General features: G+C 39.8%; 1 protein-coding gene across 3 annotated transcripts in view; it reads right to left on the reverse strand.

Moving 5' to 3' along the window:
- Positions 1–9,343: 9,343 nt before the first annotated feature.
- TNFSF4 (TNF superfamily member 4) overlaps positions 9,344–25,992 on the reverse strand; it is a 212,861-nt gene continuing 196,212 nt past the window's right edge. For all 3 annotated transcript variants that reach the window (XM_017866913.1, XM_017866914.1, XM_017866915.1), the window contains 2 exons: positions 14,433–14,481; positions 9,344–12,491 (listed from right to left, as the gene is read on the reverse strand). In XM_017866913.1, the coding sequence (XP_017722402.1) occupies positions 12,142–12,491; positions 14,433–14,481 (399 nt within the window). In that variant the 3' untranslated portion in view covers positions 9,344–12,141. The remainder of the gene's footprint in view (positions 12,492–14,432; positions 14,482–25,992) is intronic.

Here is a 25,992-nt window from a genome sequence, read left to right on the forward strand (position 1 = left end):
CATTCTCCTGCCTCAGCCTCCCGAGTAGCTGGGACTACAGGCGCCCGCCACCTCGCCCGGCTAGTTTTTTGTATTTTTTAGTAGAGACGGGGTTTCACCATGTTAGCCAGGATGGTCTCGATCTCCTGACCTTGTGATCCGCCCGTCTCAGCCTCCCAAAGTGCTGGGACTACAGGCTTGAGCCACCGCGCCCAGCCTGCTTCCTCTTGAATGCTTTGCAGCTTAGAAATTTCCTCTGCCAGATACTCTAAATCACCTCTCTCAAGTTCAGAGTTCCACAGATCTCTAGGGCAAGGCCAAAATGCTGCCAGTCTCTTTGCATAGTAAGAGTGACCTTTATGCCAAGTCCCAATGAGTTCCTCATCTCTATCTGAGACCACCTCAGTCTGGGCTTTATTTTCCATATCACTATCAGCATTTTGGTCAAAACCATTCAACAAGTCTCTAGGAAATTCCAAACTTTTCCATATTTTCCTGTCTTCTTCTGAGCCCTCCAAACTGTTCCAACCTCTGCCTGTTACCCAGTTCCAAAGTTGCTTCCACATTTTCATATATCTGTACAGTAGCACCCCACTCTCTGTGGTACCAGTTTACTGTGTTAGTCCATTCTTATGCTGCTATAAAGAACCTCCTGAGACTGGGTAATTTATAGAGGAAAGAGGTTTAACTGGCTCACAGCTCTGCAGGGCTGGGGAGGCACCAGGAAACTTACAGTGGTGGCAGGGGAAGCAAACATGTTCTTCTTCACATGGCAGCAGCAAGAAGTGCAAAGTGAAGGGGGAAAAGCTCCTTATGAAACCATCAGATCTCATGAGAACTCACTCAGTATCAGAACAGCATGGGGGAACCACCCCCATGAAAAAATCATTTCCCACAAGATCCCACCCCAACACGTGGAGATTACAAATCAGACTACGAGATGAAATTTGGGTGGGGACACAGAGCCAGAACATATCAATTGTTGTCTCATTGTTTTCTGTGGGGAAATGAAAGCTGGTATCTCATACACTGCCATATGATCAATGTCACTTCTATAGAGTTTTCAATAATGAAACAAAAAGCTACAGGGCTAGCACCTCATACAGATTATACAATCTTGGTAATAATGTAAGAAATATCACTTATCTTAATCATCTATCTTGTAAACCTACAAACTTTCATCTTTCTTTACTCCTTTTAGAGACTCCAAACATCTTTGTTTTCTGTGAAGTAAGATCCTATCAGGCAGGGACTGTGGTTTCTACAAGTGATAATTAAAAATTATTAAATACTTTGAAAATGTCATAATCTGTAACCTGTGGTTGGTGTTTTGTTTAATCCTCAAAACAATCCTATGAGATAATTTGTATGATGGTAGAGCAGGGAAGGCAGTGATCAGTAGACCTACAATTAAGTAATTAACCATAGGATACAGCTGATAAGTGGTGGTAAAATCTCAACTTGAACACAAGCCTCCATTGATTCTAAATCTTGGGTGCTTTAGACCAACCATATTATTCTGGTGTCTTTCTATTTCTCTCAGATTCCCCAGAATACCTAACACAGTGGCAGGTACTTTGTAAAAGATTTTAAACAAATATTTGTTTAAATAAATTAATGTAATGTTATAGGCCCTCAAATATAATAAATCTCTAGTGTAAATCTATATTCTTGAAATAGATTTCTTATATTCTTGAATTCTTGTATTATCCCTTCCCTGATTTTTTTTCTCTATGCCTACTTTAATTTTGCTTTCTCCTCACTTGTACTCCCTCATTCCTTCCCTGATGCTGTGAGGGACCATCTCAGGCCCCCTGAGAAGGAAGCTTTTGTTTAGAAAGTTATAGCACAATTTGTGCTGCCACTTAGCCACTTGAGAATTTCTAGCAGAAGTCTTATGAAGAGCATGACTTATTATAATTTGAGAAAGGTTCTTGTTTTATTTAACTTTATGGGAAAAACAATCATCAGGTCAGACCAGCACTTCTTATGTAATGGGGATTTAGGCTCAACTGTCTGCATGTCTAGACTAAGCTTGGGACCCTATTTTTCCCCAGGCTTCTTAGCTAGGTTTATTCCTCTACCAGAAAGACTTTTGTTGGTGCATACATGAGTTCTGTTTTCAATTGACACTAAACTAACAGAGCAGTCTACCAAGACAGGAGGAAGCCATGGTTTGTTTTTTTTTTCCCCTGATCTAAGATGAGCTGGCTGATGCTTCCTCTCACAAATGTCTTGTGTTTGTAAGTACATGGCTGGGGCATAGGCTCAAAATGAATGCTACAGCTTCCTTATGTCCTACACAAAGTATCTTGTTCTGTGTATCAAAAAGTTGTGGCCAGGTAATTAGTAATGGTGTAATTGCTTTATTTGTGGGTACATGATTATAATTTATGAGGCTTGCCTAACAAATCATATCCGTAAAAACTAACTACCTTCAGAAAACAGTAAAAATATGGGTCAGTCGATAATCATTTACATACTACCAGTATGGACAAAAAAGTTTAACCAAAGGAAGAACCTGAACTTACAGAAAGAATATTTCACTATTTAATGTGGAGACATTATTAATGAGGATACTCTATCCCTCAGATGTGTATCACTTTGGGAAAGAAAAAATATGGACTCTGAAATCAAAACCACAGTGAGAGAACATCTCACATAAGTCAGAATAGCTAGTATTAAAAAGTAAAATAGGCCGGGCGCAGTGGCTCAAGCCTGTAATCCCAGCACTTTGGGAGGCCGAGACGGGCGGATCACGAGGTCAGGAGATCGAGACCATCCTGGCTAACACGGTGAAACCCCGTCTCTACTAAAATACAAAACTAGCCGGGCGAGGTGGCGGGCGCCTGTAGTCCTAGCTACTCGGGAGGCTGAGGCAGGAGAATGGCGTAAACCCGGGAGGCGGAGCTTGCAGTGAGCTGAGATCTGGCCACTGCACTACAGTCTGGGCGACAGAGCGAGACTCCGCCTCAAAAAAAAAAAAAAAAAGTAAAATAATAACAGATGTTGGCAAGGTTGTGGAGGAAAGGGAATGTTTATACCCTGCTGGAGGGAATGTAAATTGGTTCAGTCACTATGCAAATCATAAGTTTGGTGAGTTCTCAAAGTTCTAAAAACAGAATTACCATTCAACCCAGCAAACCTATTATTGGGTATATACCCAAAGAAATATAAATCATTGTACCATAAAGACACATAGACACATATGTTCATCACAACACTATTCACAATAGCAAAGACATAGAATGAACCTAAATGCCCATCAACAGTAAACTGGATTAAAAAATGTGGTCATGTATACCATGGACTACTACACATACATAAAAATAACTAGATAATGTCCTTTGCAGCAACACGGATGGAACTGGAAACCATTATCCTAAGCAAACCAATCCAGCAAAAGAAAGCTAAATATCGCATGTTCTCACTTATAATTGGGAGCTAAAAAATAAGAACATGTGGACACAGAGAGGGGAATAATAGACACTGGGGCCTACTTGAGGGTGGTGGGTGGGATTAGGAGAGGATAAAAAACTGCCTATCGAATACTATGCTTATTACTTGGGTGATGAAATAACCTGTGCATCAAACCCCCATGACACACAGCTCACCTGTGTGACAAACTGGGACTTGTACCCCGATCGTAAAATAAAAGTTTTAAAAATGGTTGCAAAGGTAAGTTTCATGCTTGCCTATTTTACCACTGAATTTTTAAACTAGAAAATATTATAATTTTACCTTAAAAAAAGAAAATGTGGTATATATACACAATGGAATACTATTTGGTTATAAAAAAGAACAAGATCATGTCCTTTGCAGCGACATGGATGGAGCTGGAAGCCATTATCCTAAGCAAACTAATGCAGGAACAGAAAGCAGAATACCTCATGTTCTCACTCATAAGTGGGAGCTAAACATTGAGTACAAATGGACGCAAATAAGGAAACAACAGACACTAGGGCCTACTTGAGGGTAGAGTGTGGGAGGAGGGTGAGGATGGAAAAGTTACCTACCGGGTACTATGCTTATTACCTGGGTGACGAAAAACTCTGTACACCGAACTCCCATGACACATAATTTACCTGTAGAACAAACCTATGTGTGTACCCCTGAACCTAAAATAATTTTTTAAAAAAAATAAAAAATGCAGACCTTGTGTGGGAATTGTGTTAGCAATTTCAATTTTCAATCTCTGTCCCTGCCAAGTTTCTTCAAGGTAAATCAGTTAGTCATTCACAAATATTTACTGGTCAACTTTATGGGCATAGCACTTTGTTAAGTAGAGAAACTTGTTATTAGAGAAACTTGTATTATGGAACTTAAAAAAAAAAAAAAAAACTTGGCCAGGCGCGGTGGCTCAAGCCTGTAATCCCAGCACTTTGGGAAGCTGAGACGGGCGGATCACGAGGTCAGGAGACCAAGACCATCCTGGCTAACACGGTGAAACCCCGTCTCTACTAAAAAATACAAAAAACTAGCCGGGCGAGGTGGCGGGCGCCTGTAGTCCCAGCTACTCGGGAGGCTGAGGCAGGAGAATGGCGTGAACCCAGGAGGCGGAGCTTGCAGTGAGCTGAGATCCGGCCACTGCACTCCAGCCTGGGTGACAGAGCGAGACTCCGTCTCAAAAAAAAAAAAACTTGCATCAAATCACTATAATGCAAAATTGAAAGTAACAAGTGCCATTAAAGAATTATATAATATATTGCAGGAGTTCAAAAAAAGTAAAAGATCGTATTCTTCCTAATGGAATTAAAGAAGTTCTCATGGAGGAGTGTGTTTGAGCTGAGCCTTGAATAATGGTTACACATTTACTTTTCATATTATAAATAACAGTTTCAGAATAGAAAAACTATCCACCATTGATACCATTAGTAAGAATAGTTTAAAACACATTTTAATGCCCTCTCCTAATTCTTCTATTTTTTAGACTTATACCCACATTATCAGAGGATATGCCCATTATATGTCATAATCTTTTCCTTTTAAGCCTTATATTTGTAAAAACCACATGTTTCATAGTCACCACAAGTCCCTAAGTCAATATCTCTTTAGTTACTTTAGCTGTCTGAAGCTCTTTTTCTAATAGATCCTTCAAGAAGGGCTCATAGGAAAAATATTCCCTGAATTCTTAAAAGTTGAATATTAAGTCAAGTGTGGCAGTTCACACCTGTAATCCCAGCACTTTGGGAGGCCGAGGCAGGCCTCGGAGATCAAGGTCAGGAGATCGAGACCATCCTGGCTAACACAGTGAAACCCCGTCTCTACCAAAATTACAAAAAAATAGCCGGGCGTGGTGGCGGGCACCTGTAGTCCCAGCTACTCAGGTGGCTGAGGCAGGAGAATGGTGTGAACCTAGGAGGCGGAGCTTTCAGTAGCCGAGATCGTGCCACTGCACTCCAGCCTGGGAGACAGAACTAGACTCTGTCTCAAAAAAAAAAAAAAAAAAAAAGTTGAATATCAGTTTTGCTGGGTATACAATTCTTGACTCCTATTTTCTTTTCTCAAGTATTTAATCTATGTTATTCTGTTTCCTTCTGGCTTAAAATATTTCCGATAGGTTGAATAATGACCCCCCAAAATATGTATGTTCTAATGCCTGAAGCCTGTGAATGTTACCTCCTATCAAAACAGACTTTGCAGCCACCATTAAGTTAAAGATCTTGAGAGGAGGAGATTATCCTGAATTTCCCAGAGGGTTCCTATATGTAATCATTTTTTATAAGAGAGAGACAGTGGCAGACTTGACTGTAGAAAGGAAAGAAAGCAATGTAACTATTGAAGCAATGGGAGAAAATGTGATATGATACAGGACTATTAACCAAAGAGTGAAAAATGCCTCTAGAATCTGGAACTAACAAAGAGATGAGTTCTCCCAAGAGTCTCAAAAAGGAACCAGCTCTGCTAACAACATGCTTTTAGCCCCTCCAAGACTCATTTCAGACTTCTGGCCTTCAGAACTGTCACAGAATAAATTTTGTTGTTTTAAGCCACTTCATTCATGGTAATTTTTTACAGCAGATGTAGAAAACTAATAGAGTGTTAGTCTCAAAGAGTCTGATGATATCATTTTTGCCTAGATGTAGATAGAACTGGAGAAGCTGAAGCTCTACAGCAACATAATGAGCCAGAAGATCAGCAGCAGTGGGCATGAGTTGCACAGCACCTGCCACTGTACTCCAAACTTTAGAGTAGAAAAATGGCTGTCCCTTCACTTTCACCTTCTAAATCTCATGCAAACTTTGCTTTATTGCTACACAGGAAGAGGAATTTTGGAGACTATACTTCTAGCTTGGCTAACTTGTGTTAGTACAAACCCACCACATGTCACCCCTTGTCGACTTGACATCTATACACACCTCTTTAATCATGCCTAACCTCCAAATAAAGACAATAGTAAAATATTGCTTGTACCTAATGATGCCAATATCTATTGAATAATCAAAAACATGTTAGTTCTCTCCCGCAAATAAGATAAAACTTTTTTAAATCTATCTTTGGATGATATTCATTCTTCCTCTAGTTGAGTCATACTCCCTCTTTGATATTCTTTAACATAAATGATAAGATATAAAATGAATTACCGTTAACACACGTTAAATTAGAATTAAGAGGAATGGGAGAGTGGAAGGAAAGCATTGGCTAATACATAGACAAATATATTCATACCAAAATAAGAAAGAAGCTAATAACCATTAGCCTTCATTTCTAAAATTGGTCTTATAGATGGTATTTTGAACTTCCTTTTACCACTCTTTACCCCCCGCGATTGACCCTTGCCAACAGTTCACAGAGCTGGTTTCTTCCAATTTTCAGATCTTGACTTAAATGTCATTTCCCCAAAGAGACCTTGCCTCTTTCCAATTTCAAGCAGACCATCCCATTTTTTTTCTCATAGCATTCTGATTTTTTCTTTCAAATTATATGTGTTCACAGTTTCTTATTTCTTCATGCCTCTCAAAATAACAATATTTTTGAATGAATGAACAAATTAGTTCCTCTCTTTCTTTACCACCCATATGTACCAATCCCAAAGTGCTATTAGTTTTTTATTCCTGATATATTTCAGATCCATTCATTTCTTTCCAGTCATCAGCACTCAGTTTCTTATCTGATATCCTGGCTTCTAGTTTCTCTTCAATCCAGTTCATACTACTCACTATATTCAACGCTTGGTAAGAAGAAATTATTTCATATTTGTCTTTACATTTCTAGTACCTAGCACTGTAGACACACAATACACACAGTAGAAATTCAATCCGTATCTGTGGATGAATGGATAAAGTATCATTAATTATATAAGTAATGTATTATAAAATCTGCTGGCTCTGTCTCAGGTCTCCTTATGTTACAAATTGACACCCTAGAAATGAAAATTCATAGACAAAATTATTTTAGACTTTCAAATGTCTGCCTCTTCAAAAATTACTATTTATTTGATCACTAATAAAATGAGATTTAACCATACGTGCAATGAGAATTGTTTATTACTTACCTAGAAGAAGTGTGTTTGCATCAGTGTTCAAGAGTTTAAAATAGTATTAAACTATCCCTTTAATAGATTAAAGGGATAGAAATAGCATTAATCTAAATAATTAAAATAATTTGGTATATTTTATCAATGCTACTCACTGATACAACAGTATTTTGAAGAGCATCTAGGTAATGCAAGTGTGTTAGGGATAGGATGAACAATGGACATGATAGCAACAAGTATTTGGGAGAGCAAAAGAGATCAAGCTCAGCTAATTTTTACTTCTCTCAAGGAAACAGATGATCACTAAGTACCTAGCACAATGCCTGGCATATAGTAGAAGTAGAAAAAATTTATGTCAAACTGGCTGATTGTTGATGGTTTTATAATAGTAAATGAGATTTTCATAAATTGAAAAGGTATTTTTACGAATTGGGCCAAAATGAAAAATGGAAACATGTTTATGCCTTTACCCAACATCATGAACCAGGAAGAGGGACTTGCCAAGGAGGATAGAATGTTCTATTTTGAGCATACTAAGTAGAGGAGCCCATTATATCCACACAGCGCTGCCTAGAGGCAGGGTAGCAGTGGTTAAAAGTGTGGTCTTAGGTGTTAACTACCCTTGATCTTGAACCTAAGCCCCACCAGTTAATAGCTGCATGCATTTAGACAAGTTCATCTCTTAGAGTCTCAGGTTTTCATATGTAAAATAGGAATTATACCACTTACCTCAAAGAATTGTTGAGACAATAGAAATAACAATTTATATAAATGGCTAATATGATGCCTGGTGCAGGGAAAGAACTCAGTAAATGGTATTTTATTACTAATAATACAAGTGATTACAACCAATGAGGCACTGGAGTGGAAGACATCTGGGCTGAAAAATGGTCTTAGGTATTGCTGATGTGGGAGCAGTGATTGAAGGCACAAGAATCAATGAGATTGGAAAGGGTATAGAGTAGAGACCACAACTCAAATGCCTGAAGGCCTTCAGCAGTGAGTTGGTGTAAGTACATTTGCACATTGTGTGGGTGATGGAGAAACGGAGAGCATGGAGTCTCCTTAAAGTGGGAAGTTGCCACTCTGAGAAGGTTGCCACCATGCCAAAATTGGGCCCAGCATCACCAGATCTCCTGTTTCTGTTTTTGGTTTTGTTATCAAAAAAGACCAGAAATTTCCCGATATTTAATTGTCAGCTACTAAATTCAACTTAACAAATAGGTGAAACACATACATAGGCTAGACTGTGGCTTATTGGCTACCAGATTGCAATTTCTAATGTAGAGAAAGAATAGGGCTGAGAGTAGAGTCCTGTAGTACACCAGCATTAAAGGAGTGGGCAGAGAAAGAGGAGGGGTGATGAAGACTAAGAAAGGCAGAGAACAGAGAGAGAAAGAGAAGACCAGAAAAGGGTGAGGTCAAAAGAGCCAGGGAATAGAAGTGTTTTAGGGAGGACAGCATCATCAGCACCATCAAAAGTAGCACAGAGATCACTGTGGCCAGACTATGCTACACAAACCCATTAATAATTGTGATCTCTTATTGAGACAGCAGATGTAATTACTACTAAGGAGAGAGGACATACGAAATCATCCAGGGTTAGAAATGAGGTGCTGAGGAAAGGAAAAACAGTACTTGGTAGAACTCTATTTAAATCAGTCTCTTGAACTATGAAAAGGGACTCTAAGGACTTCCAGTGAGCATCTTTTCAAAAACAAAGATGAGCTCTGCCACCTCAATCATCCCTCAGATGTGTCTCTGATGGCTAAAACTGGAGGCAAGTAGGAAACCGGAAAGCTTGCCCCATCCTCCCCTCTTCAGAGGCTGAGCTAATCAGAACATGGAGAAGAGAAGGATAAATGAACACTCCAACACTCTAACCAGTAGTGAATTCTGAGATCTTTTATTTGTTTCCATGTAAATAGCAATATTACTATTAACTATATTATTAATATCAATATTAATACTCTCTGAGAGCCAGGAAAGCACTAAATACAAAATTATGGCTTAAAATAGGGGACCTGCCCAGTATACTTAAGAACAAATTATTATTTGGATCGGGATTGGAATCCCTTAAGCATTTTCTAAATAGAAAATCTCTAAGTAACAATTGATAACTGCTCTTGAAGGACTCACAAAGATGTCTGAGGGAAGATCTAAGCTTGTCCGGAAAAAAAATACATTCAACATAGTAAAGGAGAAGGTTAGACTCATTAACTCATAGTAACAAGAACATAGACATTTAATATGTGCATTCACAGCTAACACTGTAAGCATAAGATTCTAAACTGTTAGATATTTAACATTCCTCTCATTTAACAGAAAGAAAAGCAAGACCCAGAAATGGGAAATGACTTTCCCCAGGTTACTTGGCTAGTTAGTGGCTAAGTCAAATTTAAAATTCTGATCTTGTGACTTTTCATTCAATTCTCTTTCCACAAAACTCTGCCATGTATATAGAAGGGGTAATTCTCCCTGTGAAGGACATGACTTAAAAGGACTGAGACACACAACACATATTTTTGATGGAAGGAAGGTAGAGTGAGGCTGGTGCATAGCAGAAATATCCCTGTGTGGTTGAAGAGGCCAGCATGGGAAGAGCCGGCCAGGTGCACCCAAAGGGAGTGAGCACCTATAAGAGGGGACCATGACATCAAGCACAAACAACGCACACGACAGTTATATTTAGGCCTGGCATGTGCACTGCACATCCATGAGAAATATAGACAAAAATTCCAAACTTAAAAAATGAACCGGGCATTTTCTTAAATATTACCTATAGTCATAAACATTTACTTTGTTGGATATAACTCACTGAGTAACTGCAATTTTGCAGAACATTGTCAATAACAAAAAGTAAACTACACACACACACACACACACACACACACACACACAATCTTCTGAGTAGTGGAGCCAGATATCACTGAATATCTGTCTCAGAATGATTCTTGTAAATATAAGTATTTAGCCCAGTGCCTGGTCCACAGTAGGCCCTCCATAAATATTTAGCTATGATTATAATTCTGTGAGTGCCCTGGCAGTCACTCAGAACTTGATTCCTCTTACCTTACATACAATTTCTTCTACTTAGCATTTTATTTACCTTCCTTCATAACAGATTAAAATAGAGGGATGGGAATATAGTTGAAGATATACTTAAGAGGAAATAGAAAACAGGGGGAAAAAAAATCCAACTGAGACCATTTAGTGTAAGGGCGAACAGCCCTCCACCTTTCTGGAGATTCTAGAGATAACTATAGCACAGTACAAGTCCTTGATAACACAGAATCATCCAGAAAGATTCTGTGATATGTTGTATCCTCTATTTAAAATGTGAGGGAAACATTTGCTACAATTTAAAAATATATATCTCAAAAATTTATGTTTGTAAAAGTTTTGGCACAGAGAAGTTACAAATCATCTGGAAAGCTGACATGAAAAATCAGATTATCCACAGCATCATAAGCATAACACATTATATCAAGTCAAGGGGACATTTCAACTAAACATAAGGGGATCCTATTCCACTGAAGCCCTGGCATTGGCTGATTATAGACCCTTCTAGTTTCAGTTATCAATGTGAGACTATATGTGGTCTATGGTATTTCTAGACAGAGATCATTATTTTTCATAAGGCACAATAACTTCTTAGTGCTATTTGACATCAAATTGAATTTGATAATAGGATCACCTCATTTCTTGAAACCAGTAATGTGTATGTGTGCAAAAGACATGGAGCTGAGTGTGTATCTCAGCATAGGCAGGAAGATGAGCACGTGTTGCTTTGCCTGTCTGTGGCAAAGAATGTGTTTTCCTCCCCAGACTATTAAAATCTGTACTGACTTTTACCCTGAGATGTCCAGTTCCCTGCTATCCTGTACAGTAAAGCTAACCCTTCACAATAAGTTAGCTCACTCTCCCTGTATAGAAGAAAATCTCTCTTAAGTCACTGATTAGATTCTTCACAGCATCACATCCCCGGACAGTTCTTTGAAGGGAAATTTCTATTAATTATGTTTGGGGACTGGGAAAGCAAAATGGTAAAGAAAAAAAGCTCGTGGTATTTCTTAGACGGCTCTCTTCAAGTCCTGATTTTTCACAAGCTGATTCTTCTTTTGAACCCCCACCAAACGAAAAAGTTTAAATTTAGGCAATATACAAACTGAAACCAATTCAACCTTGGAGAGGCCGCTTTGGCTTCCAGGGGTTGGTTCATACCACCTTTGGCAGATTCATAATCCCACTCCTTCACTCCTTGCTCCTCTTCATTTTGATAATGCCACACACATGTCAAATTTCCAGCAAATGGTAGTCAGGTACCGTTTTCAGTGACATAAGTTTATTATGACAATTGCCTGACCAATAGAAACAATGCGTCTTGAAGAAGAGGCATCTATTTTTTCTTTCTCACAAAGGTGCCTAGTAGGCTCAAGGCAATCTTGGGGTGTGAGGGCTAGGCAATTTAGAAAATATAAGGATAAATAAGATTAAGCGGCATATAAAATAAGTTTTAAATATCCCTGAGGGGTGGGGGGCGGGAGGGCCGGGATCTGCTTCTTGTCACATCCCATGTGGCTGAGCTGGGAGGCTCCTTCACTTGCAATGAAGAATCCATGTCCTGTCCACCCCCAACTTGGTGTTCATGCTGGTGCCTGGTTTTAGACGTTGCCCTCAGCCCCTCAGAGGACACAGAATTCACCAGGATTTTGATGGATAAGAATCAGTTCTCCACCATTCACATGGAAGTCATCCAGGGAGAGATTGTCAGTGGTCACATTCAAGTAGACTTTGTCTTTGTAAGTCAGAGAAGCCACCATCAAGGAGTTGACAGACCTGACCTTCTTCAGTTGGAAGAGGGGCTCCTCATCCTTCTGGTAATGAAGGCTGATGTTGACTTCCTGGGAGAAGTAGCCCTTCAGGGAGATGAGATAAAACCCATCACAGTTGATGATAACTGAGTTGTTCTGCACCTTCATGATTTCATCCTCCTTTTGTGAAGTGAGGATGAAACCCTCCTCCTTCTTATATTCTAGGAAAGATAGGGGGAAAAAATGTTAATTAATTCTGAAGCATAGAATTGGGTAACAACCTTCTAGTACATCTGCAATCAGATGAAGAGAAAGTGATAGGGAGAGATTTTCAAAAATTAAAAGCAGTGAGCTGAGATCGCGCCACTGCACTCCAGCCTGGGTAACAGAGTAAGACAAGAAAGAAAAGAAAGAAAGAAAGGAAGAAAGCAAGAAAGGAAGAGAGAAGGAAGGAAGGAAGGAGGAACGAAGGGAAGGAAGGAAGAAGGGAGGTGAGGGAGGGGAGGTTGAGCGTGAGGGAGGCGAGACGAGGGAGGGGGGAGGAAGAAAGCAAGAAGGAGAAAGAGAGACAAGAGAGAAAAGAAAGAGAAAGCAGACAGAAAGAGAGCAAAGAGAGGAAACAGAGAAAGAGAGAAAGAACAAGCAAAGCAAGCGAAGAAAGAAAGAAAGAAGCTCGAACGAAGCGAAGGAAAGGAAGGAAGGAAGGAAGGAAGGAAGGAAGGAAGGAAGGAAGGAAGGAAAAGAAGTTTCACCTGCGGGGTGAAAACTGCTTTACCTGTGGAATGGAAGAACGGGCAATGCTAACACTAGTGGCCAAGAGAGTCTCAGATGGGGTTGAGATTCAGGAGCTGAGAGATTACAGAAATTGTCACAAAGCACCTATGGCAGGACAGGTGGCTTCAGGGTTTCCCTAATTTTTCAGAACAGGGATGGATTGGCCACTTCAGTGCCTCCTTTCTTGCTCAGTGGATGAACTATGGGCAAAGGGTGGCAGTAGTGCCCCATGCCTTAGCCCTGCATGCTACCCATACTCTGAAGCTTGACTCAAAGCAATTGTTTTCAACTGTTGTCTTTCTGTCATCTGACCATGAAATGCAAATTTTCCACATGCCCCAGACATTGGACCCATCCACAGCAGTTACTAGCAGCCTTTGTTAGCAGTTGCTTAAGCTTAATAATGCAGCTGTGCACAGCATATCTGTGGATTCAGGGTGGCCTCTCAAAGCTGCAGGTGGAAGAGCTCAAGGGCACATACTTGTTTCTCTTCTCTACCTCCTATTGCTAGTTTTTCCCAGAAGGTACTTTGGGAAGAGTCACTGCCACAGGAGAAAGAACAGGAGGAAGAGGAGTAGGAGGCAGTGATAGATTAAGTTGTTTTGTGCAGGGCCATCCCAAGTGCAAGCCAAAAAGCCTGAACTTCTTTTATTTCCACATTAGCACTAAAATCCTGAATAGCCAAGCAACCACATCTTCGACACACCCTGTTCTGGTCCATGTTCCTTCATTAAGCAAAAGAATAGGTCCCTACTGCTAGTCACAATTCAGTAGTTCTTGCTTTGTACCAGTGAAGAGGGACATACTTTGAACTGAAAATGGGGACCACTTATGGAGGGCAAGAAATACTCCTCTTCCCTCAGGCTCAGGAGAACTTAACTAAAAAATGAATATTCATGTGGAAACCACTAGGGGTTATGCTAGCGTTAATCATGGACCCAAACAATCCTCTCTCTGGAGTCAAAGTTTTATTCTATCAAGGGCTTCCCCAACTTTCATTAAGGTAAACTCTTGCCCCAGAATACAATTAGCAGGTAATAATGTGTCTTACAGTCAGACAGACTTGTAAGAAGTAAAGCCTTAGTTTCCCTAACTAAGAAATGGAAATAATTTCTACCCAGAAGTTTCTGTGGAGGATTAAATGAGGAACATAGAGTGATTAGTACAGAGACAAACACATATTTGATGAATAATTAATCCCCTTTTCTCTTTATACACCTGTATCCCTAATGAAAATAATATGCAGGCTACAACAATCCTGGGATTTAATTGGAATTTAATTCCTTCCCTAAGGAAAAGGAGAGACCTTGTGTTCTGGAGGAAATTAAGAGACTGAAGAGAAGATTCTTTCAAAAATATGAATCAATTAAACTTCTGACAACACTTACCGGTAAATTGTACTTTGATACTTTGAATTCGAGGATACTGATGTGATACCTGAGGGAGGAAGAAAGATATATTTTTAGGAAAAAAACATGAACAAATGAAATTCTCGTCATATTCAAAGGAACAGCGAAGCAGACATGAAGTAGCCTGTAAAAAAAAAAGACCAAACACTTTCCTTTTTTTCTTTTTTTGAGTCAGGGTCTCATTCTGACACCCAGACTGGAGTGCAGTGACACAATCACAGTTCACTGCACCCTTGACCTCCCTGGGCTCAGTGATCCTCCCACCTCAGTCTGCTGAGTAGCTGGGACTATAGATACGTACCACCACACCTGATTAATTTTTGTTTTTTGGAGTTTTGGGGGTAGGGGTGGAGATGGGGTTTTGCGTATGGCCCAGGCTGGTCTCAAACTCCTGACCTCAAGCAATCCTCTCACCCAACCTCCCAAAGTGCTGGAATTACAGGCGTGAGCTGTCATGCCCGGCCCTGACTTTTTCTATGAAGATTGGACCTAGACTTCCACCTGCCCCCTTCTTTTCCTTAACATCTCTTAAGATAAATTAGGACTATTGTGCTCTTTCATTCAAGTGTCTGAGATCTGTCCACATCTCTGCCAAACTCTTCTTTGGTATACTGTTTTGTCTCACTGTGCCCCAATTTCCCATTTTGGATAACGTAGCACTATAGTCATAGTGTTAAGAAACCCATTCAGTCATAGAGATTCCCTAATGGAGAATGCTGTGTTCAATCAATACATCATGGCCACAGACTCCCAGAATGCACTGGGAGTGAGTTCTGGAAGCTTCCTGCATATTTGGTCTTTCACTTTAACGCAGGAGTAAAAGCATCCTATTTTCAGGAGACAAAGGCAATAAAAACTGTCCCAATCCATCAGATCTCAATATATTTGGTGTAGCTTTTTTAAACATTGGATCTTTCTCTTCAACAGCTTACAAAACCTAACTTGAATTAAGTCAGTTCATTGCAAAAAGAGAAGTAAAACAGTGAAGAGAGGAAACCTGATAGATAAAAAGTTTATAGTACTTTTGTAGTTAAAAGAACAAAAAAGCTCAATATGGAGCCAACTCCAAGATCTCTTAAGTAAAAAAAAAGTGGGGGGATGGACAGAATTATACATAAAGTATATTGCCATTTGTGTTAAATAATAATAATAACACCTGTATGGGCATTGTAAGAATATACAGTATATTAATGTATCTGAAAGAATACACAAGACACTAGCTGCAAATGTTGTCCCTGGAGAAAAAAATTGGAAGCCTGAGGTCAGGAGTAGGATTAACCTTTACTTTTCATGGTCTAATTTTTTAAAAAATGTTGTGCCATATGTTTGTATTACCTACTAAAAAAGAAAATAGAAAAAAATATCTGCTGGGCACGGTGGCTCATGCCTGTAATCCCAGCACTTTGGGAGGCCAAGGTGGGCGGATCAGCTGAGATCAGGAGTTCAAGACCAGCCTGGCCAACACGGTGAAACCCTGTCTCTACTAAAAAAAAAAAAAATTATCCAGGCATGGTGGCATCTGCCTATAATCCCAGCTACTTGGGAAGCTGAGGCAGGAGAATCACTGAAACCTGGGAGGCACAGGTTGCAGTGAGCCAAGATCGCACCACTGCTCTTCAGCCTGAACGACAGAGTGAGACTCCATCTCAAAAAAAAACATCTATTATGCCTGCCAAGAACAATGGCTCTTCCCACAAGGTTATTTTGGCATGACGTCCTAATAAAAAATGAGGAGACAGATTTGTTTTTGTGCCCTGGGTAGTGGAATTCCTGTTTCCCACTCTTCTGGCACACTAGTAGCTTTAGTCAAGCATATTCCACTGGCACCTGCCCACACAGATGAGGAATTCCCTACTTCTGTTATAAGCATAATCACAAGCCTTACCAAGCTAAAACCAACAGGCAGCATAGGAAGGATGCAGAGCCATTCTGAGCCCTGCCAGGGACTAGGCTGCAGGAACAATATGAGTTCAATGTGCTGAGCACATGGAGAGAGGCACTGACTTGGGTAGAAGCAGAAGTCTTTAGCTCTCCTGCTTCTGTGTACTGTTCATGGCATGATGGCTAATTAGTGTCCTTCGTGCTTAAGGGCAATGCTCTGGAAGAAAACCTGTCAGACAGCAAATTACCCTACCACCATAGTTCCCTGGGTAAAGAAATGTTTCCACTGCTCTCTGGGCTAGTTAGTGCCAGCATGAATTGCCACGTGCTAAATGTCAGAAAGAAGCTGTCTGTGGAGTAGCACAACAGCACAGGCCTCAGCGTGCAGCAACAGAGTGCTAATGCCAGGCAGGCAGGCACTGTGCCAACTTAAGCAAGTTTCATAATCTCCTTAGATGGCAGTTTCTCATCTTTAAAAGTCACTAGAAGAGCAGGGGCATTCCTTTCAGCACTAGCTTTCCAGGATTTAGATTTTAAAAGTTGTGACTTTGATTTAATAAAAAAGAAAAAAACCTAAAGCTTCCTCATTCCCAAATTTACTTTCACTCCCTGATCTAAAAGCCCTTGTGATTTGATTATTTTGACTGACTTTGCAAAGATCTCCAAAAATAATCTGCAACTTAAGGAATGTTCCAACTTTTTGAAGTGCCCTGATGAAGTAAGGGTGGTGGTGACCAAATATTCTCTGAGACCATGATGCTGACAGGCAGTGAGTGAGTAAAGCACATGTGACTTTCTCCGTGTTGGAGTCTAGACTTCCAGTAGATCAACCTGGAGGAAGCTGATCTACTGAAACTCCAGACTCAGGCATCCTGTTCCTTCTCCTGAAGGTCACGTAGGGGTGGAAGTTTGCATATCCTCAGAAGTCTCTTACTAACTAACATCAAGTTTAACTAACTAACATCAAGTTTAGGCAATGTTGTGAAGTAGAAGAAGATGATCCTTCCTCTTGTTCATTGGTCTTCCAACCATCTTCCCCCTCATCTTCCATACCTGATGACCTCATGCTGACTACCCCAGTACCCAGAGACACCCCCACAGTGTCCAAGTCAAAGTGCTGAAGAGCCTGGCTCCAACCTCATTGTCAAACCTTAGTGCCACATATATCCTTTCGGTGTCTAATGTCTATCCAGCTATTTGTTCTGATCTCCTTGCACTTGGGTAGGCAGCCTGGTAGGGTGGCACAAAGAGCATAGATTTTGGAGTCAGATTTAGTTCAAACTGTGACTTTTCTGGTTCTTTGAATTTGGAAAAGTTATAGCATTTCTTAGCTTTAGCTTTTATACATGTGAAAATAAGACATAATACTGTTGGTGGAACTTTCCAGAAGATGAACACCAAGTTTAGATAGGATAACTTAAAGCATCCAGAAGTTTGCCAGCACATGGTACATGGTAAGCGTTTTAAAAAAGTAGGCCAGGTGCAGTGGCTCACACTTGTAATCCCAGCACTTTGGGAGGCCGAGGCAGGCAGATCACATGAGATCAGGAGTTTGAGACCAGACTGGCCAACATGGCAAAAGCCTATCTCTATAAAAAACACAAAAATTAGCAAGGCATGGTGGCATGTACCCATAATCTTAGCTACCGGGGAGGCTGACGCACAAGAATCGCTTGAACCCAGGAGACAGAGGTTGCAGTGAGCCGAGATCCCTCTCTGCCCATGAAAATCTTACCATCTTCAAGGCCTAAATCAACTCCTTGAGTTTCAGTTTCTGTATTCCCATACAAGTATTTAAAGTCACTCATTCACACAGAAGTTTATAGAAGCTTTGTTCATAATTGTCAAAACTTGGAAGCAGCCAAAATGTCCTTCAGTAGGTGAATGGATAAATAAACTGATACAAACGTACAATGGAACATTATTCAGCACTAAAAATAAATGAACTATCAAGCTATGAAAAGACATGGAGGAATCTTAAATGCATATTATTATACAAGAGAAGCCAATCTGAAAACAGTATGTACTGAATGACCTAACTATATGACATTCTGGAAAAAGCAAAACTATGGAGATTAAAAAGATCATTGGGTGTCAGGGGTTAGGAGTGGAGGATTAATAAACAGGTACAGCACAGGGTATTTTTACGGTAGTGAAAGTATCCTATATGATTCTGTAATGGTGAATACATGTCATTATATACATTTGTCAAAACCCACAGAATGTACAACACTGACAGTTAACCCCAATATTAAAAAAACACTCTATTGACTTATTATACTGCTAGTGAATACAAGTCTTATCTCCTCTACTCAAGACTACTTCGCTGTGTGACCTTGGGAAAACTGCACTTATCTCTCTGATTTTGTTTCTTAATCTGTAAAATGGAGATAGTAAAAATCTGTATATCAGAGAGTTGTAAAGTTTGAATGAAATAATATATGTCAGTGATCAGGATCTGGCATGGAACATTGCAAGAAGTTAATAAACATCAGCAATTATTCTTGGATGCATGTGGAAAATAATATCCATGTCATGTTCATAATTTATTCTACATAATATCATATCAACTTAATATATGACAACAGAACAAAGGAATGGATTAAAGAAGAAAACAAAGACTAACAAAGTTATCATATCAGTGCTCTGACTCTCTGTACCTCAGAGAGACAATACGAAAGAATTTGGGTTTCATGAGAAAGGCTGACAGAAAACAATCAGAAGACATTTGGTCTACCCACACACACAGACTTCGTATTTTGTATATCAAGAAAAGCAAAATCTCCAGATCTTCTCCACATGCTCAAAGAAAACAGAAAATATCAAAGGGCCAGGGGGCTTCCATCTAAGCACAGTCTATAGAATAAAGCTTCTTCAATCTGGAAGGTCTGAAGAGTCCACACCATACTCAAGGATGAAATGTAAATGCTCATGAGTATCCATGCCAGATTTGAAGCATATCCCTGAATTTTGAATGTAATGGTCTTTGAAGCATGAAAAAAATGCAAAAGAAGTCATACTCTAGTTGAACATTATATTTTGCATATGAAGCAATCAAGGCTCACAGAAGTGAAGAGATTTGATGCACACCCTACAATTTCAGTATAATTTTTATTATACCACACAAGTACTATTTTTCTCCCATGCAAATTTGAAGTAAGAAAAGCATTCTATGAAGATTTTAATATTCCATTCCTTGTGTCCACTTTAATAGCAATCTTAGAGAAAAGAAGAAGTTCCCATACAGATGACTGGCAATGACCTCATCATGAGAAAGAAAAGGGAGACCCCACACTCCAGGCTTCCTTCTTGGGTTTGAGGGCTCCCATAAGTGAAGCAAAAAAAAAAAAAAAAAAAAAAAAAAAAATAGGAACAATCAACTACCCACTTGGCAAATATGGGCTATTTGACCAAATGACTGAATAATGTAATGTACAAGCGTCATGTCTGTAGCAGCTGATAACGCAACAGGAAGGTTACCAGCCCAGTGGTTCTTACACTCTAAATTTGTGCATTAGAATCACTACCAAAATATGTTGTTGCTGTTGTTTTTGTTGTTGTTGTTGTTTTAAGTGCAGATGGTCTGATTATTCACAAAGACTCTAATTCAAAAGGTCTGGGTAGATCCAGGAATCTTCATTTTTACAAATAACCAAGGTTCAGATTTTAAAATCACTGCCGTTAACTATGAACTTCCAAAAGTCTAAATCCAGAGAATTTATCTTCAACCACACCCTGTGCAAAAAGCATGCCTGTCTGAAAGCTGGTGCTCAAGAAACTTTTTCTCTGCTGTAAGTGTTATTCAGTACTTGAATGAATAATGTGATTGTCATATTATTTGGTAGTTTGGTTAAAAATAGTATCAGCAATTATTGAGTACTTGCTGTGCAGCAATTATTACACTCAACTCTTGGAACATGAGGGGATAGAACATACGATCCTTACTTCTGATGAACTTCTATGCCAGTTGGGAAAATTGTCCCTGTACACATAAAACCTTTAGTAAATACCTACAGGCAATATAAGTCATAAGGTTTCAAAGAACACAAAAATCATTGTAGGCTTTGACAGCACAAGGAGGAAAGACCTGGACTTAGGCCTTGAAAGACAGAGATGACCCAGATAAGCAAAAGACATTCTACAATTATTAATAGTAAGAAGAAAGGTCTAGAAATGAGACCATCCTTTGTGCATTCAAGAAAAAGGGCCTGGTGTGGTGGCTCACATCTGTAATCCCAGCACTTTGGGAGGTCAAAGCAGGCTGATTGCTTGCACTCAGGGGTACAAGATCAGCCTGGACAACATGGTGAAACCCCATCTCTACAAAAAATATCAAAAAAAATTTTTAAAAAATAGCTGGACATGGTGGTACACTCCTGTGGTCCCAGCTACTTGGGAAGCTAAGGTGGGACGATCGCTCGAGCCCAGGAGATTGAGGTGGCAGGGAGCCACCATCATGCCACTGCATGACAGAGATAACTTGTCTCAAAAAACAAAAAGGAAAAGAATAAATAAAACCTTACTGAGCACTTACAATGTGCTATGCACTGTTTCAAATGTATTATCCCATTTGCTGCTCAAAATAATATTATAATGTAGAAAAAATAATGACCCATGTTTTACAGATAGGAAAATAAAAATTAGTGCTGTTAAGAACTTGCTCAGAAATAAACATGTATTCATTTGAGTTCAGTTGAATCCCAAGTTCATGATAACATCCCTTCTCTTTATCCTACACTATCGTAAGAGTAAAGAACACCAAAAAAAGCATTTATCTGAGGGTCCTAAATTAATTTGAATTATTTTCATCATCAATACTGAATAAGATTAAATATTAATTTTTGAATAGTTGTCAAAATACACAGATATGTATCAGAATATCTAGAAATCCTCCTCTAGAAAGAGCTCCTCAACCAATGTTGCAGGGTTGTCTATGTAGTTCAGGTTGCCAAAATTATTACCTTGGCTCTGGTTAGGTAAAACTGTCCTGGCAAGGAACTGCAGGCCCATGGGCAAATACAAAGTAGGCTCCTCATGCAGGTGTAACAAAGAAGAGTTAGAATTAGGTTCTTTCTTGGCCTCCTTCAGCGCTTTTAGCACTGGCTTATCCAAGAACAAAGGTGGAAAGTGTCTGATATCTGGCATTTATTCAGTAGCCTGTGCTGTGTTCCCAAGAAAGTGACACTTGTTTCAAGAGCTCATCTTTGAAGAGTGTGTACCTCTGATTCTGACTCACTAGGATGTGGCATGGGACTGTCCACCTTAAACTCATTTGACATTTGTCCTGGTGAAGGGTATCTGTGGCAGGAGCAAATGATACTCACCACGCATGAAACCAGGAAGTGGGCGCTGCACTCACTATGTGGACCTTGCCATTCCTCGCTTGGTACAAGGCCACAATGTCAAGGTCTTGGTGGAGGGCGGCAGTGGGATGTGGGCTAGTAGAGGGTGGTGGGGAAACAGATCCGGGGTGGGGACTCCCCAGTTCACCAAACCACCACCACTGGACGTGAACCTCTCCTCCCTGCACCTTGGGCTTCATGTCAACCAGAGGAGATCTGAGAGATCATGAAAGCATGACCTCACAAGCTCTCAGGGTGTGTCTCAAGGGGCCTCAGAAGAGGAAGGGAGAATTTTTCACACTTAGCCACCATAGTAGACTGAGAAGATAGATCCTCATCTGACAGACATGGTCTATTCTCAGTGGAAGTAGACCCCTTACAAAAAGATGAGCCCTGACTTCTGATCAGGGAAGTTCAGAATTCCACCTAGAGAGAGGAGTAGGAAAAATGGGAAAAACTGATTCTTTGGTGAAGCAGTTTCCCATATTCAGAAAGATTTATACCAAAAGTTATGTTTTTAGAGACAAAGATGTGTGGCTTTGAAAACCTTGTTGAATAAAGCGTTTATTGGGATTTAATGAACACAAAGAAAAGCTATTTTAACTACCATTCAAGGCCTTCTTTTTCTCCATGCCCAACCCTTACCATCTCCGCCAGCATATTTTCCCGGTCATCTCTCTCTTAACCTCCACCTTCCTCCCCACTATACATCCTGTGTATAGCCTCCTCTCTCTCTAACCACTTCCACTCTTCTCATCAAGTCTGTTAAGTAAAGGCTGTGAGTTTCCCCGCAGAGAAGCCTCCCTCCTCTCTGTTTCGGAGAGAGCATGAACTGTGCTTTCATTGTCCCTAATACAATTAGCAACTGACAGATTCCTGAGAGAAAAGTCCTATCTTTAGATAAACAATCAAATCAACCAAAAGCATCCATGTGACATGAAATTATGTGATTGACCTAATGCACCAACTCTTCATATCGTCAGAGGGAAGATTTTCTTATATCTTGGTTTTCCTTCCCACATACAACTGAGGAAGCGCTCAAAGTCCACTGACAGAGGGATTTACTAAAACATTTCTGAGAACTCCTGTCCCCACCTCAGTGATTTGTAAGTCTCTACTGTAATATCCTCAGATCAGCTTAGTCTCTAAGCAACTAGAAGGGTAGGTTTGCAAGGTACCCACTGCATTGCCATACCTCCTACCATGTCTCAAACATAATGGCACTTAGTAAATAAATGTTGAACTAAGGTGGAACTTAGCCCCTCAGAACATACCTGGACCTTCATCAGCTACAAGATCACATAATATCTGACATTGACTGTAGTCAACACTATACATTGCTCAAGGTTTTAGAAATTGGCCTACTCTAGTCAGAAGGGCCATTATTAAAGTCAAGAAGCAACAGATGCTGGTGAGGTTGGAGAGAAAAAGGAACACTTTTACACTGCTGGTGGGAATGTAAATTAGTTAAACCATTGTGGAAGACAGTGTGGCAATTCCCCAAAGATCTAAAAGCATAAACACTATTTGACCCAGAAAGTCCATTACTGGGATTACATACCCAAAGGAATTCCATTATATACCCACAGGAATATAAATCATTCTATTCTAAAGATACATGCACACATACGTTTATTGCAGCACTATTCACAGTAACAAAGACATGGAATCAACCCAAATGCCCATCAATGACAGATTGGAGAAAGAAAATGTGGTACATACACACCATATAATGGAATACTGTGCAGCCATCAAAAGGAATAAGATCATGTCCTTGGCAGGGACATGGATGGATCCAGAAGCCATTATCCTCAGCAAACTAACACAGGAACAGAAAAACACTGCGTGTTCTCACTTATAAGTGGGAGCTGAACAATGAGAACACATGTGGGAAAACAACACACACTGGTGCCCGTTGCAGGGGCAAGGGGAGGGAGAGCATCAGGAAAAATAGCTAATGGATGCTGGGCTTAATACCCAACAGATGGGTTGATCTGTGCAGCAAGCCATCATGGCACACATTTACCTATGTAACAAACCTGCACATCTGCACATATACCCTGAAACGTAAAATTAAAGTTAAAGAAAAAAAAAAAGGAAAGAAAATCAATTGACCATAAATGTGCAGGTTTCGTTTCGGATTCTAAATTCCAAACGTTGATCTGTCTATTCTTATGCCAGTACCAAATCAAATTATATGAGAACTCTTTTCAGTCATGGTGCACATTACCAGTTGTATATTGTCATAATAAAAGTTCAATGTAGAGAAGAAAAAAAAAGAAATTGGTCCATTCATCCTCGAATACAAAGACAGTAGCAGAATTATTGCAGTCAATCTCTTTATTTGAAATCACTCATTCCTTTTTCTAATTTGCTATATAACAAGGAGGGAATATTGTCTTGAGAAGGCAACCTGGTAGAGTGAACAAGACATCGCACTGGGACTAGGCACACCTGGGTTCTTCGCTTGAATGTTCTTTCCCTTCCTCAGCTTCTAATATTCTCATTTCAATGTCTAAATTCAATTTAGATTATTGGAATAAACTGTCTAATGAAAAATTTCCATTTCAAAGATTAGGCGAATCACAATATTCAAAAGCGAGACAGATTTCAAAGGATTGTGTGATAAGAAGACCTTCCGAACAGAAGATCACTTTCAACACAATAGACCCCTCTGCTGTAACAAAAGCAGCAGGCCTCTTTTTCCCCAAGTGGGTCCCTCTGATAGTAAATGAGCAACTAAGATTATTCCTGTACTAGAATGGCGTGAACCCGGGAGGCGGAGCTTGCCGTGAGCCGAGATCGTGCCGCTAAACTCCAGCCTGGGCGACAGAGCAAGACTCCATCTCAAAAAACAAACAAAAAGATTATTCCTGTACTATGCTTATTACCCGAGTGATGAAATAATCTGTACCCCAAACCCCTATGACACACAGTTTACCTGTATAACAAGCTTGCACATGTACCCCTAAACCTAAACTAAAAGTTAAAAAAAGATCATCCCTAGTGTTGTACATGCAGTGAAGCTCTTCACTTCATCTGTGGGAGGCTAAATAATCCTCAACCTATGCTCTGATACAAACTGAGACTGGCGAATGGTAACATCATCACAGAATAGCAGTGGGATGAGGATTATGGTGGTGACAATGATGACCGTGTCATTTTAAACTAAACCCCTCCTGTTAATTAATGGAAGTGAAACCAACTACCTAATGCAAAAAACAAGTATGCTCACTTTATAATCCCAATTGATATACTAGGTATTAAAGCTGGTAGGCAGCTTTCTGTGAAACTTCTTACTGAAGAACCGTACCCTCCTTGGTTATCCAGTGCTTATCACATGCTATTGCTTGTTTAGCTGCCTTGTTTTCCTACTGGGTTGCAAAATCTGGGAGAGCAGGGAGGACCATGTCTATTTTGCTCACCTTTGTGTCCTCAGTGCCTGACAGGTAACTGATGCTCCACAAACATTGCTGAATAAGTAAATGAATAAGCGTTTTATAGTAGTTTGAATAGTGTCCCTCCAAACTTCATGTCCATGTGGAACCTCAGAATGTGACTTTATTTGGAAATAGGGTCTTTGTAGATGTAATTAGTTAAGTTAACATGAGGTCAACTGGATTAGGGTAGGCCCTAAATCTAATATGACTGGTGTCCTTGAAGAAAAGGAGAAGACACACAAGATACACATTTGAAAGAAGGCCATGTGAATATAGAGGCAGAGCTTGGAGCAATACAGCTACAAACCAAAGAACCTTGAGGATTGCTGGGAGCCACCAGAAACCAGAAAGAAGCAAGGAAGGATTCTTCTCTAGAGGCTTCAGAGGAGCATGGCATTCCGACACCTGAATTTCACATTTCTGTTCACCAGCACTGTGAGAGACTAAATTTCTGTTGTTATAATTTACCCAGTTTGCAGTAATTTGTTCCAATAGTCCTAAGAAACTACTTCATGGTTTTGAATTTTTTATAGAGTGTAGAAAACTGTATTTTTATAGAGTGTGCAAAACTGTAAAATACACATTTTACAACTTATTTTATAACTCATTAAGATGCTTTCCTTTGATGCATGTTTTGATGTTCTTTATAATTTTTGTAATATTGTCATTCCATCCTGATCTTTGATAGTTTCACTGGCTTTCTAGGATGAAGGTCTGGCTGCCTGTTGGGGAGCCCAGCCCTGAGGGTACACCACTTAAACTCACTGGAGCCCTCACTTCCCTACCTGTTCAATATAGTACTTTGGGAATGAAAGCTCTCTAACCATAAGTTCTTATTAAATTAGTATAAGAAGAATTAAAGTTCAGGTCTGTCTG

Source organism: Rhinopithecus bieti, unplaced genomic scaffold (genome assembly GCF_001698545.2).
Source record: "Rhinopithecus bieti isolate Rb0 unplaced genomic scaffold, ASM169854v2 scaffold_1853, whole genome shotgun sequence".
NCBI lineage: Eukaryota > Metazoa > Chordata > Mammalia > Primates > Cercopithecidae > Rhinopithecus > Rhinopithecus bieti.